Raw genomic sequence first — 14,684 nt, 5'->3', positions numbered from 1 at the left:
TAAACTCATTAATCCCAAATTAAGGCAGAGATGTAATAGTGTAATCCAGGAAATTCAACTTGAGTTTCTGAATGAAGCTGTAATAGAAGTCTAGTTAAACCACTGCTAAGAATACAGCATGAGTACAAGGCAAAAAGTTCACAGCCACGACGATGAGGGTAAGTTTGTGACAAAGCTAAGGAAAGCCGCGTCAATTGAGCGTTTGGGCACAGGCAAATCTATTGCGACAACCCATATCCATATGTACCTAATTATCATTACAATAGTATCGTTTCAGACGATTCCCAGCCTCTATAAATGAAGAGCTTCATAGCCGATGTACATCGATGGGATGTGCGTCTGCTGCTGCACGGACAAACTCAATGCACCTGATTGTTCTCCATTTTTTTCTGGAAGAATAGCGAACCCAACAGAACAGCAATCCCCGTGATTGCGATGGTGAATAAGATGCGCCTTGGAGAGAACTCATTGGGTCGCCCTTGTGGAGGACGCTCTCCTTGAGGTGGTCTGACGTTACTGAGAAAGATACAGAAAATTCATCAAATTTGTCAGACATGAACTTTTGGATAGCACCTATCCTGAGGTCTGGAAAGTTGCACGATACTAAGGCACAAAATGACACAGAGACCATTTGTACACATATCGGGTGCAGGATTCAATCATCTTCATCAAAGTAGAAGAATACAAATGAACAAGGGTAGTTCCACCTGCTGTTATCCTGCATCAACTACAGACCTAGCTTCAAAAACAAAGGCATCCTTTTGGTTCACTTTGGAATTGGATTACCCAAGGCGCATGATTTGTAAATCCTATTACGAGAACTGTCAAGTTTTGATGTTTTATCTACAAAATGAGTCTTGAAAACTTGAAAAATTTCGATAATAGGATTTCCATTTCTTGAAAAATCCAATGCCAAAGTGAACCAAATGAGGCCTTGAGCTTCATTTCTGGGAAACAAATGCATCTTAACCAGAATCATGTCAATTTTCCCGCAAAATGCTAGAGTGGTAGACTTGCAGCCAATATTCTAGAAGGCATGTTATTTCCATGTCACCACCACATCTGTGTCTTGCCGAAAGATTAATCAATACTAGTTAAAGTGCATCAATTGCCCGACATAAATGAAACTAGAGTGATATAATAATTCAATGACCTGATCGCAAAGTCCACTATAATAAAGTGACAAACAATGAAATTCTGCCAATGATAAATCATGTAATCAGTGTATCAGAGAAGACTACCAGGAATTCCAACCATCCCAGCCAAAAGGTGAACAGGAGGTCTACTTAAGTCTTCACTAATGTCAACAAAGTAAAGTATCTGAAGACATAAAAATCAATATGAACTACTTCCATGCCCTTGCTGGATGATTCAAGAGCAACGGAACAAGGAGAAACTAATGGGGCTGGGTCAGGAGAAACATCGAAGGCCAGCGTATCACATCTAAAAACAGATAACAAGGGAAAAAAGGTCCAGCTAATCAGACTAAGAGATCGATTCTACAAACCTTTCCAAGAGCAACAAGGAATGAAACAAAATAAGTGACAGAGATTAGTATAATTGCTGACAATTTTGAAATCCAAGCTTTTTGCAGAGAAGAGGAGGCAAATATTCTGCTTGCTAAATATCCAGAGACAAGTTACAGCTGTTCACCTGGAAGGTCCTGCACTATGATCTGGAATACCCTCACAGCGACGGTCGTGATTATACCTTTCTCGCAATCTAATGTATCTGTTGCAAAGATGACAAAGTTCTGTCCTACTTCCGCAAACCTCCTATAATCATGAAGTAACGTGGACATGACACACAGGATTGTTTGATAGCAGCTCCCAGTCTCATATTTTCAGAAACACAGAAAAACTACCTGATGCTCAGCCAAATCAATTGCAGGCAACGGGAACTCGCAGAATTCACAAGTGACGATCCTTTGAGGGCAGTTTTCTCCTCTATGAACAGCTAAAATATCACGTTCCATCATCTCACTGCACAGCGAACAAGAAACCTGCTCCAGCACATGAAGACCATGAAAAAATTCAGGAAATATCAGAGTTAAGCAAGAAACCTCAAGCATAAAAGTTAGTCAGCATTTTCAATCTATTTGTAAAGAATATTTTCTGTTTTACTGAGGATCAATGGTACACCAAACTGTAGACTGTAACCTCAAAAAAAATCTTGACGCAGAAGTTATCCAACCATAGGATCAATTTAGATCAGAAAATTAGTTGCAGGTACAGAAAGAGAAGTGTTAAAATGGCATCTACAAAGTGGCATCGCGAAATTCTGGTTCACTTTTATTGACAAACAGTACAATCAAACAAGGAATTATCAAGCAAGAAGCCGGAAATTAATTATTTTTGGCCCAGAAAGTTAAAGCCTCTTCCAGGATTAGCATAGACATCGTTCGTACTAACGGGGGTCGGTTTGGCAGGATATAAAAGGTTTGAGCATTCAGGTCAAGATTGCAACATATACATGACAACTACACAATTCCCAGAGCACCCCCTCCCCTCTTTCTTCCCTTCCTCTCCTCAGTGTAGCATAACAATAGACTTGTCCCTCAAAGAAGAAATGCAACAGGACTTCCAGATCAAGGAATTCTTAGCATGAACTCAAAAAAGTTTTGACTTGATTGTAAACATGTCATACCTTTCTGACACATATCAGTCAGGAAAAAGAAAGTCATGGCTACCAACATGGCCAAGTCCGACCATTGTAAGCAAGGTACATCAGTTAGTGTTCATGGCTCGAGTCAAGCTATTAGCATATTTCCCATAAAGTTCCAAAGGCCAAAACCCTCAAGCCAGTTTACTAGTATAACACAATACTATCAGGCTTTGTCAGCAAACATCAGAATAACAGGTAGAAATCAGCATTGCTCGAACTACATCCTGACACTGCATCCCTAAAACCTAGAAATTAACAAAAGCAACATCCCCCACACAAATAGCATGAATATAAAAAAGAAACAGTCAAATCATGGACTAATATCCAGCACAATGGACACCAACCTTGCTCTGAATGGGCACAAACACAGAAGCATGTCCATTTACAGCAGAATGAAAGAAAAAGGGCACACTGAATGGAAGTGCTCCAACATATAACTCACATACCGGAGCATGGGTGTTCAAGAAATGTTCCTCAGCATGTCTCTTAGGAACCATGTCCCCACAAACTTTACATTTTTCAAGATTCCGAGAGCAATGGGCATAGTGTAGATCGATGTTCGAGGAAGGAATAGATCTTTCGCTGCATGAAAATTGAAAAGCAGCGCACATGTCAGCTAACCTCAAGTGTTAAACCAGAAAAATAGAGTATGCAATGCTGGGTCAAGCCATTAGAATCACTGCATGAGTGAATTCGACGGAAAATGAGCATTAACCATTGTAGATGTAACAACATTTGCAGTGTACATGGTAAAAAACATGGTAAGGTCTCAAGCCCTAAAAGACCGCAGCAAGCCTCCACCAGAAAACATATAGAACACTGCCCGAGTCAGTAAAACACCGGATGTTATGTGGTGCCCAAAAAAATCAGCCATTTAGTTTCAATTATAGAAATGACAACAAAAACAATGTCATCATCGAATAAATCGGTAGTTGATCCACTACCATACTTCAAAAGTACTTAATATCTCAGTTGGCTTTCCAACTAGGCCTATCCCATGTGCAAGGCATTTGATAATAAAACCTGCACATATTCCAACAGTGCACGACCACATGACTCCAATAACAAACTGTAATCTAGGTAACTATTACAGTTCTGAGAAGTTAGATATGCAGGATCAGGGTGAAGCAGGGCAGTGCTAGAGGGAAGGACCATAGAGTCATTTGCAGAATTTAATCTGTGTTCGTATTGTAGAATTTGCCCTCCACTCAGCATCAAATTTTTATACACACGCATGCTGTTTAGAAACAAGGCGTTATACTTGGAATCAGCTTAGCATTGGGCATTAAAAGCTTTATAGATATGGAATAACAATTCACATAAATACACAACATGCATTCTTGCCTATACTACCACTGGCGCTTGTTGAAGTACGCACGTCAACCATGGACACACCTGAGCACAGAAAAATAAACACTGCATCGTCTAGGATCAATTTGCAGCTATTCAATTGAGACATAATCACAATACGAGAGCTAGCGCAGAAATTCAGAGCTAATACTGTCTTCCCACACATCACCTCCAGCGAGATCAAACACCAAGAACCTCTAAGTTTCTAATTGTCACAACAAGCATATAAATTTAGCTCACGCGTTCAAATTATACCATCACAGAGCAGATGGAAGACCATAAGCCATTTCAAAACGCTGAGAAAAAAATAAATTTGGCCCAAATTACGCCATCAACCCAGACCCATGAATCGAAATACACCGTTCAACATTCCAGATTAAAAGATAATCGAGCCTTAATCCAAAAATGAAGAGGGATGCAAACATTAAGAAGACAATAATAATACCAGTGACTGCATATTCTGGTGGTGTCATCAGATACGACTGCCATGGCGACACAGGAGAGAATCCGACCAATTCGCCGGCTGATAAACAGAGGAAAAGAACTCCTAAAAAACGAAACTTGAATCAATAAATCAAGAAATGCAGCTGAAAAAACAAAATTCAGGGCGATCGAACAATCATCCGAGGGCAAACACCACATCAAACGACCAACCCAGCACGATACCACAAGATTTCGACCCCAAGCAACAACGGGAACAGCAGACGACCTTCGATCTTCGGAGAATATGTTTGGTTCCCGGAGAAGCTGTACCTTAATCTCTGTGAAGAGGGGAGAGAGAGTTCGGCGATTCGACGATCACCCTTTTCTTCACCAAACAGCTCGTTGTTGGTTCCACGCGCCTTCCTGATAGACGCGCCACGCTCTCCCCGTCCGTCCGTCGACTTTCGAGTTGTGACTTGTTTACTGTTAAACTTTTAGACAGCAGTGATCGCCTTCACTTCTTACTAGGAAAAAAAAAAAAAATGAGATTTACCTTTCACTCCTTGACTAGATAAAATGACGTCATTTTATCTAGTCATTTTATCTAGTCAAGAAGTTAAAATCTGATTTTGTTCATATAGATGGCGAAAATTCAACTTCATTAGAAAAATAAAACTCGCCCAAACGGGCTCAGAAAACTTATTTGGTCAGACGCCGACTTAAATTAAAAGGTCAGAGAGATGGAATTGAATTATTTGTGAATTTAGTTCAATTCGACTTGTATATCGCTACTTGAAATTGTCCGGAAAATCGAATAAAGTTGGCATGATGATCATTGATCAGTAGAGAAGGCAACAGATATTGATATTCTTTTCTCGTAGTTTTTATTTTATTTTATAATACTTCTTTAAGAAACAATCTTGAAATGTTTTGAAAAACTCCGAAATCGTGCAATAATGAGTTACTATTTTTTAGTGGCAATTAAAGTAAGGATGCATAATTTGAAGCTAAAACCTTTCGTGGTCAAAATTTAGGAAACGTTCCTAAATTACTTGGGCTCGTTAAAAAAGTAGGAAATTTGTTTTTATCTATTAATTAATTTCAGCCTAATACCCTAAAAAACCTATAACTTTAACTTTTGTTCAAATTTTACCTTTTGTCCGATAAAAAATCTCCAACTTTAGGTGCAGTCTCAATTATACCATAATTTTTTTTGTTCCGTAAAACACCCCCCAACTTTAGTTCAAATTCGATTCTATCCTAAACTTTATTTTTTATTTCATAAAAAATTCCCTCAACTTTAGGTCTAGGATCAATTCTACCCTCAACAAAATGTGTTTTTGTCTTACAAAAAAAATCTCAATTTTAGGTCTAGTTTTAATTTTACTCTAATTTTGTTGTCTCATAAACAATCACTAACTTTTACTTGAGTCCTAAATCTGCCTCTATTAACCTTTCATCAAAATCGCCCTTAGTGATTTTGTGCTCGGTTTTCGATCTTTTTGTACTTGAGAATATTCCATCTCTCATGGCCAGAGAGCTTGCGCTTGGGACACTTGAATAGCTTGTGCTTGGGATTTTTCCATTTCTAGGTTGATGGAGGGTTAATGGGGAGCTCGAGTAACAATTCGTGATTTTTTATGCAACTGTAAAAATGTTAGAATAAAATTGGGACTAGATGGTAAGATTGGAATAAGACTTAAAGTTTACAGTTTTTATAAGGGAAAAAAATTATGATAAAATTGGGATATGACTTAAAGTTGAGAGTTTTTAATGGGAGAACAAATAGTTTATGATGGAATTTGAACCGCACTTAAAGTTGGAGGTTTTTTATAAGATAAAAGGTGTAATGGGGAGAAAATTTAAAGTTCAAGTTTTTTTGAGTAGTAGGCCATTAATTTCATTGCTTGATTTATCTTGAGTACGCATTCACGCATGTTTAGGCGAAACTTCAAACCACCATTACGTTTTCTATATCTAATTACAAAGAGCATTCACACACGATCACACAACAGATTGGGCTAAGGGCCCAAAATCAAGTTGGGCTACATGCCCGACATGATGTTGGGCCTGTAGCCCAACTTAATACCGAATCTTCTTCTCTTTGCCCCACAGCCACAGAACAGAATGTATGTACTTTCCTCCTCCTTTTGACCTTTTCTTTGCTGATATGTATGTACTTCCAATGTTCTTTTTATCGGTTGATGTGCAAAGAACTGGTAAGATTTCTCTATTTATTCTGCTATTTATTCGATGAAAAAGTTGAACTAGAAGTAATCCGCTCCAAGGGAGGTAGGTTCCCGACCTAAAACGAGATTCTAGCCCGTGACTCCCGTGTTTTGGAATTAGGAATCGGATCATTCGGCTCATGCTATTTTGTCAACTGTCCATAATTCAATTACGGATGTAGAAGTTACATTAGTATCCTACCAAAATTTTTTTGGTGGAGTGGTGGATTTGTTGCTTGTCCATGTGGAAGAACATGGTTCAAATCTTGATGAGCGCAATAAGTATTTTTTTTCCCCAGTAGATGGCTTCAAAACCGGTCCCTCGTAGAGCCAGCGGTTCTAAGGGCTTGAGGCTCTACGCGGTTCTAAGGGCTTGAACCGGAAATGGAACTGGTCTAGGACAGGCTCGTGGTTCCCGGTTTCGAATTGGCCGTGCTAGTTCCACCCGATTCGCGAGTCGAAACAATAGCAAATCGGATCCACAATGCATGGTGTTCGGGGTTATTTCAATCTTTGTTTACTGTACGAAATATTACTTACGCCTTTAGGCGGATCAAGCCGTCCTCATCCTCGTTTGAAATAAGTTACAATATTGCAAATTCGGAGACAAAATGACTAATTGCCTAGTTCTAATTACTCCGCATCCTTGACCTTGAGTCATATCCAGCGCACGTACACTACTCTCACGGATTGAATACCAACACTTCAGTTTCTTATTTCGAATGAAAGTTTCTAAGCGGCCATTCCCAATTGCAGAAGGGTCCAATTCCCATTCAATCATGCTAAACCTAAATGTCCCTAGATTATATGAATTCTATATGTGGTTTCTAAGCGCGTGCGTATGATAACCATTATATTTTTCTATTTTTCTATTTTTAAAGAACATGTTTGGAATAAAAATCCATTTGGTAACGCAATTTCGTTTTTCTATTTCCGGAACAAATTTTAGTCCAAAAATAAATTTCGAATAGAAATGACAAGTAGAAATATTTTTAGCTTTTTATTTTTGAAACAGAAATAGAAATAAGAATTTTTCACATCGCTCACTCCCTCCCTCTCGCATCCTTGTCACCGGCCGCCACTCACCGTCTGAAAAAATTGCCACATCAGCATCAATAGATAAAAATTAACCGGATGGACTGAATTAACATAATTATAATAAATTTATGACTTTTTTTTTGCTTTTTTTTTTCCGTGAAGTCAATAGACCGCATATGGGAATATGCTTAAAAGAGTAGGCGCGTGTCATCATCTTTGCACACTTTAAGAGTAATTACAATACCTCGCCAACCAATAGCAAGTGGGTCGAGGCTCGAGACCCCAATGCATAGTTTAAGCACAGCATCAACGTGCTGCCAATAGGCATGGGAAAAAAAAAATTGGTGGAGAGGTAGATTTAAAAAGGGAAACTCGTCAACTTTGCCGAGGCGTGGGGATTAGATTAGTGCAAATCTTCCCAAGAATGGATTGCTTAGTCTGATTCTCATGATTGTATATTCAGACGGAGGAGTAGACGAGAACAAAACTAGCCACGCATGTGCATGTTGGAAGACGCTGGCGATGATAGACACGATAGCATGTTAGAGCATGCACGCATGACTTGAAACAAAGATGTCCAAATATTATCTCACATCGCTTGATTATTTGTGTTTACGTGGTCTTCCTCTACCTAATCAGCTTAAGCATTTGCGTTTGACTTTCTAACATGCAATAATAGCTAGTGTTCGCGAATGCGCGTGATCAAAATTTTACTTGTCACTCGTAACCCGATTTGCACGTGAGAGGGGGTGTTGAAGTATTGGCCCACAACAAATCCTAAATGCAATAGTTTATGACTTTTTTGATAATTTTCGCGACTTTATGCACACTTAGGGCTCATTTGTTTGAAGGAAAATTATTTTCAGAAATCGTTTTCCAACTTTTCATTGTTTGGATGACGAAAAACTATTGATGTGCAGAAAACGTTTTTCATAGTCATGAACCGATTAATTTTCGGTCATATAAACACCGAAAAATCCGAAAATAATTTTCTCAAAAGAATTTTCCTTTAAATAACGGACCCCTTATATTTATTTCAACAATCACACGCTCAAGCGAGAAGAGTGGAAGGAAAGAACAAGGATTGATTTTTAAATTGAATGTACCAAGATCATGGTAACATGTAATAAAACACCAGAGGATGTAAAGCGTTGAAAACAAATTATATTAATTAGAGGTGAGCCGTTCTAGATTCCACTTAGAACCTGTAATTTATCGGTAGAAACAGGTTCTTTATTTTTTGAAACCTGGAACCTATCCCGTCATACCATGTACCCTATTACAGGTTCCAGGGTTGATTTTAGGATATCCGGGAAGTTATCAATTTTTTTTTAATAAGCAAATTAAGAGTGAACGCAACAATCGCTAAAGAGTCTATAAAATGTGAACAATGATCGGCGTCAATTAAGCATATATCAAGCCGATATAGTGGGTGTGAAAGACTCATTGAATGATAATCAGACAAGCACAAATAAGGATAGTCGCGCCTCACTGATGCAAGGAGTTGTATCTCAACAGAACATGGAGATCGGCTCGAACTCCAACGCAAGTGATTGAACAATTCGAACCTGGTGTCTACGTTACTGTCGATGCTGTTCCTAATAGTGTCAAGGCCTTCAAGCGCGTCCGATTCAGGTGCACATACATATTTCTTGTTCTCAATCAGATTTGCACGTCCCTAAATCCTTAGGATCCTTGTAATTTGAATTCTCCAGATAATGAGAAATAAATCTAATTTATCGTGTTTTGGCCTACTAATAGTTTCCTTCTTGTGAATTTTTCTTTTTTCATTTAAACACAATCATCGCGGTTACAGCAAAAGGAGATTTGCTGAGCAGGAAGCAGAAGAGTGGTGGAACAAAAACAAAGATAGGGTGTTCAAGAAGTGCCCGCCATTGATGACAAGCATTAGCAACGCAGAAACATCTAGCAATCCATCAAATGCTGGAGAAAATAACGACGCGGCTCAATCTTCAGAATGTTGATTCGTTTATGTTCCTTCTTTTCTTTTCCTTGGACCATAGGATGCTGATATTAATTCAGGATTAGATTGTAGATGAAAAAAGAGAATCCCAATTACATTAGGCAACAAGCACAGTGTATCCCTGAAGTAGTTTGGCCATGAATTATGAATATGGGTTGAGAGAATTAAAAGATAGATACTCTCGGAAATGTGGGCACTATCCTCATTTGTTCTAATTTTCGGTTCAAGGAACTGGGATCCGACGGTTCCTAAAAAAATGGAATCGGGAATCGGACCCTAGCTCATAAGAGCCTAGAACTAGATCAGAAACCAGAGGTCCGATTCCCGATTCTATCCTAAAGCCTTGCTCACCACTAAACCGTATGACTCGGATCTCAACCACTCATTAATTATGAATAATGTGATATGATTTAAAAAAGATATTCGAATTGAGCACATTAATAAGTCTCTTGAGGTGGGAATACCCCTATAACTGCGTTTGGTCGTCGGGATATAAGCTAGGATTATACCTTGTGTTTGGCATTTGTCCAATATAGGATAAAGGAGGGATATAAACAGGATAAAATAATTCCCAGAATAGGGGATGGGATAGACCAGAATAGCATTTCTCAATAGAGCAGGCACAACGAGAATCGGATTTTACCCACAATGATCGCCTCTCCTCGGCATTGGGATGCCTCTCCGCCGCATTGGGCCACTTCTCTAGAGGGAAGTCGCCTCTCCAGTGGCAACGACCGTCAAGTGTAGCTACTTCTCGGACAACGCCAGGCTAGGATCTTCGGCCGCAAAACTGGGTATCTTTATGACCTTATTTTTTAATATATTATTTAGTATGGTGTGAGATCACGTCCCTCGTTCTTTAACCGCTTGAACATTTCCAACAGTCAAAAGGGGTCTCCACATGTTATGAAGAGCTCGAGGTTGATCATCAACTTTCAAAAGGGCCTACATTCGAAAAGGCTCTTTTAGACGACCCGCGTGAATGCATCTTCAATTTGCAAAAAGAGGCTGAATAAGTAGATTGTTCAGCACTTGTTTACTCCTAAAAAATACAATGAGTAAGATCATTGAGTCATTTTTAAAGGATTCGTCTCCAAATAAAGAACCCAATTCTACGGGGTTTGCTCTATCGATGTTGTGCCCAAATTCAGATGGCACAAACCACTGTTCAATAATAAATCATCATCGAATAATTTCTAAAATATTCTGATGTTTTAGTAAAATAGAGTCAATCTCATCTACGTCATGCTCCCGCTTATTCGACTTTAAATCCATAGTTCACCAAACAGTAGATAGGATATGACAAAATCATTAGATTTCTTATTGTATCTTGACTAAAAATCCGGACGTCCAAACGCAGCCTATATGCTTATATGAGGTAGGTAGAAAGAAGAATAGGGTTTCACTTTTCCTTCACCTCTTCATGGTCGAGACGTGACCTTTCCATACAATTTGTAGTTTAAGGACAACTTTTGTAAGCCTACAATAAACACCGCCATCACATATGGTGGAACGGTAATTTGTCCTAATCCCAATATTGTAGAAAGTATAGTTGAGTTGTACGATAATTATAATTACCAGATTAACAATTGTAACTTATTGGTTGTACTCTCTATCAAACGACAATAAATCCTCCCCAAAGGTAACAAAATGAATTGGGGATTTGTCATCGTGGACATTAGCTTCCAAGGAATCTTCTCTTGATCGTCCGAACCACGTTAATTCTTGGGTGTTTCTCTTCATTTCTTTTATCTCTCTTCTATGCTTGATTATCAACATGGTATTATGGCAAGAGATTTTGAGTTCAAATTTTTTCAGACCCCACTTGTATCCCCAATTAAATATGTTCACGCTTAGTATTTGGCAAAAAAGACCAGATTATATGTCAAAGAGAATGATAGAATAATTAAATATCAAAATCACGTATTCATCTAACAGTTTAAGTTTTTAGAACAATTGGTAGTGGTCTCACAAAATTTCACAATATATAAGTCTTGATAAATGACTATGCTTGATAAGTGGTTAGGTTAAGTCGGATATCAAGTCTCAAAGCTTTCTCCAACTCAATTATGATTTGAAAAATATCAAGGCTCTTACAAATACGATTGGTCTTGGGCGCAGGCCAAGTTCAGGGTTTCTCTACCAAGACAGAAATATATTGCCCCAGCTCGCGCATTGACACTCTAGGCCTGAGCCTCCATGGGTTCGGGCCTATGATTAGCTCTAGGATTAACAACATCTAGAATGATCTATGTACATTAAGTTTGAGATTTGGATAATACATATAGTTAAAAGTACATAAAAAGCATGTTCGTCAATATGTATCTTGTCCATGTTTTTCTATAATACGATGACTATTTAAAAAAAAAAAACTTGAAAATCATTCAATGACTCCGTGTTTCGAATAGTGCATACCAGTTCCCTTCATCTCACTGAAATTTTGAAATTTCCAATATGTGATATAGTTTCAAATGCATATAAAATAATCGGACATTCCGATACCTCGCAATTTTGTCGTTGTTCCTAAGAAAATGCAAATTGCTCGTCTCTTTATACAGTAGTTAAATGTCAAGAAATCCTATGGGTTCCACATGATTTGACAAGCTGGTTTGAGTAGATCTCTAGCCGATGCTAAGATGGCCAGATTTGTCAAAAGCATAAAGGGTCCCGGACCACTTGCTTTACCCACATCAATCACCCGTCGAAATCCTATCCATGATTCGTTTCGAGCACAAACAACATCAAAACAGTGACGTCCACAGAACCGGCCATCGATAGTAAGTTGTGTCTAGTGGACAATTACACTTGGAAAACCCTAGTTGCAGTATCGACGGCCATTTCGATTTCCTAGCCAAACCGTACAATCAAAGCCCCCCCGCCGCACCGTGGAGCTACGAGACTCAGATTCAGGTGTCGTGTGCCAAACCCAATGGCACAACTTTAGGGTTTCCTTGGGGGGACACTCCTTGATCTCCATGGCTAGGGATTGGCTGAGCCCACGTGAAGAAGACAACTGGGGGCGTACCAGCGAAGATGCGATTTACATGGAAAGTAACGCCTTCTTTTTATTATTTTTGGGGTTCTTGACATTGACAATCTTGAAAAGCATGGCTCGGCCTTTCTTTATTCATGGCACGAAACGATCGCATTCGAAGCAGTGGACAAGTGTCAATCATCAGCCAAATGATAGAAGCTCGTGGACCTAAAAAGAGGACGCCGATCATCCACCACTAACCATCGCTTCCCTTCGCTTTTTTTTCAGGGTTTAAAATAAAGAAGTTTCTCTGTGATCATCTCTCAGGTCACGCCCTCTTTTTTGGAGCATCGACCCAGATTTGTGGTCTTTGATGCAGAGAGATTGTTTGATTGTATATTGTTGAAAAGGCAAATCTAGATCTTCTCTTTATGAAAGAGATTTTTGCGCTCTTCTTTTTCTAGTTGGGGAGAAAATTATTGGACGGACGTGTTACCAAATTTCTCTGGGCAAATCTTTTCGGTTGGTAGAAATCAACCTGCTATGGAATTACTTTATTTCACCATTGATTTAAGGTGGTAGTAAGTATCATCGTGTCCCTATCAACAATTCTTACTTTGTCACGTTATTGTTGAAATAACCTAAAATCGTGTTTATTCAATGGGGTGAAAAATCCGATAAAAATGGTGTCAATTTCAAGGTCATGGGCATGCTTGCATACCTGTGGAAATTTGAGTTTATGTCGACAACTCTTTCTGATTTTGAACAGTTATTTCACTTCCGAATAATAACCGTATCCATCGAAAATCCCATCAATCATGCTTGTCAGCTATCACATTTGAATTTCTCTTAGTGACTCTTTCTTTTTTTCTTAAACATTCATTTGACTTCTAAATGATAATTGCATTTATAAGTAATCACATCGATTGTGCACATATCGAATTTGAGTTTTTGTCAGTCACTTTTCTTTAGTTTGTACGATTATTTCACTTCTCAATAATAATCATGTTTACGAATAACCCTATTGATGAAATTTCTTTCTCATGTTTCGTAACTGGTAAAAGGAGGACACCTATATCGAAGAATCAAAGAAGAATACTAGCTCTATAGATCACCGAATTTGGTGAGGATTTAACCTAATCATCGCTAGAGCTCAACTTCGCAAATGTCCTTCACCTTTGCTGAGTGAATGATTGGAACTTATTTAAATTTGCTTTTTTCCACAGTAAAAATTAAGGAACCAATAAAGGTAATGGAAAGAGATAATACATACTTTATTGAGAGCCTACCCTGTTGTCCTCGGATGTTGGCCCAGGTTGTTCTCAATTTGAAAGCGAAACTTCAACAAGAAAAGAAAGAAAGAGTCGTCAATGATGCCTAACGCGATCTTATAACTTATTCTTGCTTCTTTTATTGGAATTTAAAAATGACGTGGGAGCAAGTAGTCATAGTACGGATTTAGTATTATATGTTTTGCTTCGCATTTAACAATACGATTTCTTTTAAAAGTCCGTAAAATGATGGGGTAGTTACGACAGGTCATCGGTATTTAGCCTTTGTGGTCCAGTTAAGCGCAACTCGCTGGCAGCTCACTAAATAACAATATCGCTTTGCACCAATCAGTTATTTGCTCGAGAAGCACGACTCGGCTTGGATGGAAAAAGCAAGAGAAAAAGGATAAAATAACTGGCCATTTCAAAATTCACGACGCACGGCTTGCTAAGAACTCTACCCCGACGACCCCTTCTAATAGGAAGCTGCAGTCCCCCCACCCCCTAGTGATCACTGACCAATCCGACATTCATATTGGAGTCCGTTGCGCGATATTGTGGCTCTCGAAGCATAGATGTACATGACACCCAAGTCACGGATGCAAAAGCTTGCGAGAAAAGGAAAATATTCCTTAGAACGAAGCAGTAAACTTTAGGGCTAGAGAAAGAAACAATTCTGGGGAAGCGCCAACTCCAAAGAGCTTGAAATAGCTTGTCTAGTGAGGGTGGAGACAAGAGAACAAAGCGCCCTC

General features: G+C 38.8%; 1 protein-coding gene across 4 annotated transcripts; it reads right to left on the bottom strand.

Annotated features, from left to right (window-relative positions):
* Nucleotides 1–49: 49 nt before the first annotated feature.
* Nucleotides 50–4,851, bottom strand: LOC115749851 (TRAF-type zinc finger domain-containing protein 1). Of its 4 annotated transcripts, none has more exons than XM_030686847.2 (6): nucleotides 4,724–4,851; nucleotides 4,460–4,537; nucleotides 3,111–3,246; nucleotides 1,865–2,002; nucleotides 1,654–1,775; nucleotides 50–516 (listed from the first exon to the last, which is right to left on the bottom strand). In XM_030686847.2, the coding sequence occupies exons 2-6, from the start codon at nucleotides 4,501–4,503 to the stop codon at nucleotides 360–362; spliced, it is 597 nt and encodes a 198-aa protein (XP_030542707.1). In that variant the 5' UTR covers nucleotides 4,504–4,537; nucleotides 4,724–4,851; the 3' UTR covers nucleotides 50–359. The 4 variants fall into 4 exon arrangements, with proteins under 4 accessions (XP_030542707.1, XP_048130836.1, XP_030542708.1 ...); XM_048274879.1 differs by lacking the exon at nucleotides 4,724–4,851 and adding an exon at nucleotides 4,632–4,690; XM_030686848.2 differs by lacking the exon at nucleotides 4,724–4,851 and adding an exon at nucleotides 4,669–4,687.
* Between the last annotated feature and the right edge of the window lie 9,833 nt (nucleotides 4,852–14,684).

This window comes from Rhodamnia argentea, chromosome 2 (genome assembly GCF_020921035.1).
Source record: "Rhodamnia argentea isolate NSW1041297 chromosome 2, ASM2092103v1, whole genome shotgun sequence".
In the NCBI taxonomy this organism is placed as follows: Eukaryota; Viridiplantae; Streptophyta; class Magnoliopsida; order Myrtales; family Myrtaceae; genus Rhodamnia; species Rhodamnia argentea.
The sequence above is the reverse complement of the archived record's forward strand: the minus strand, read 5'-3'. Positions and strand labels throughout refer to the sequence as shown.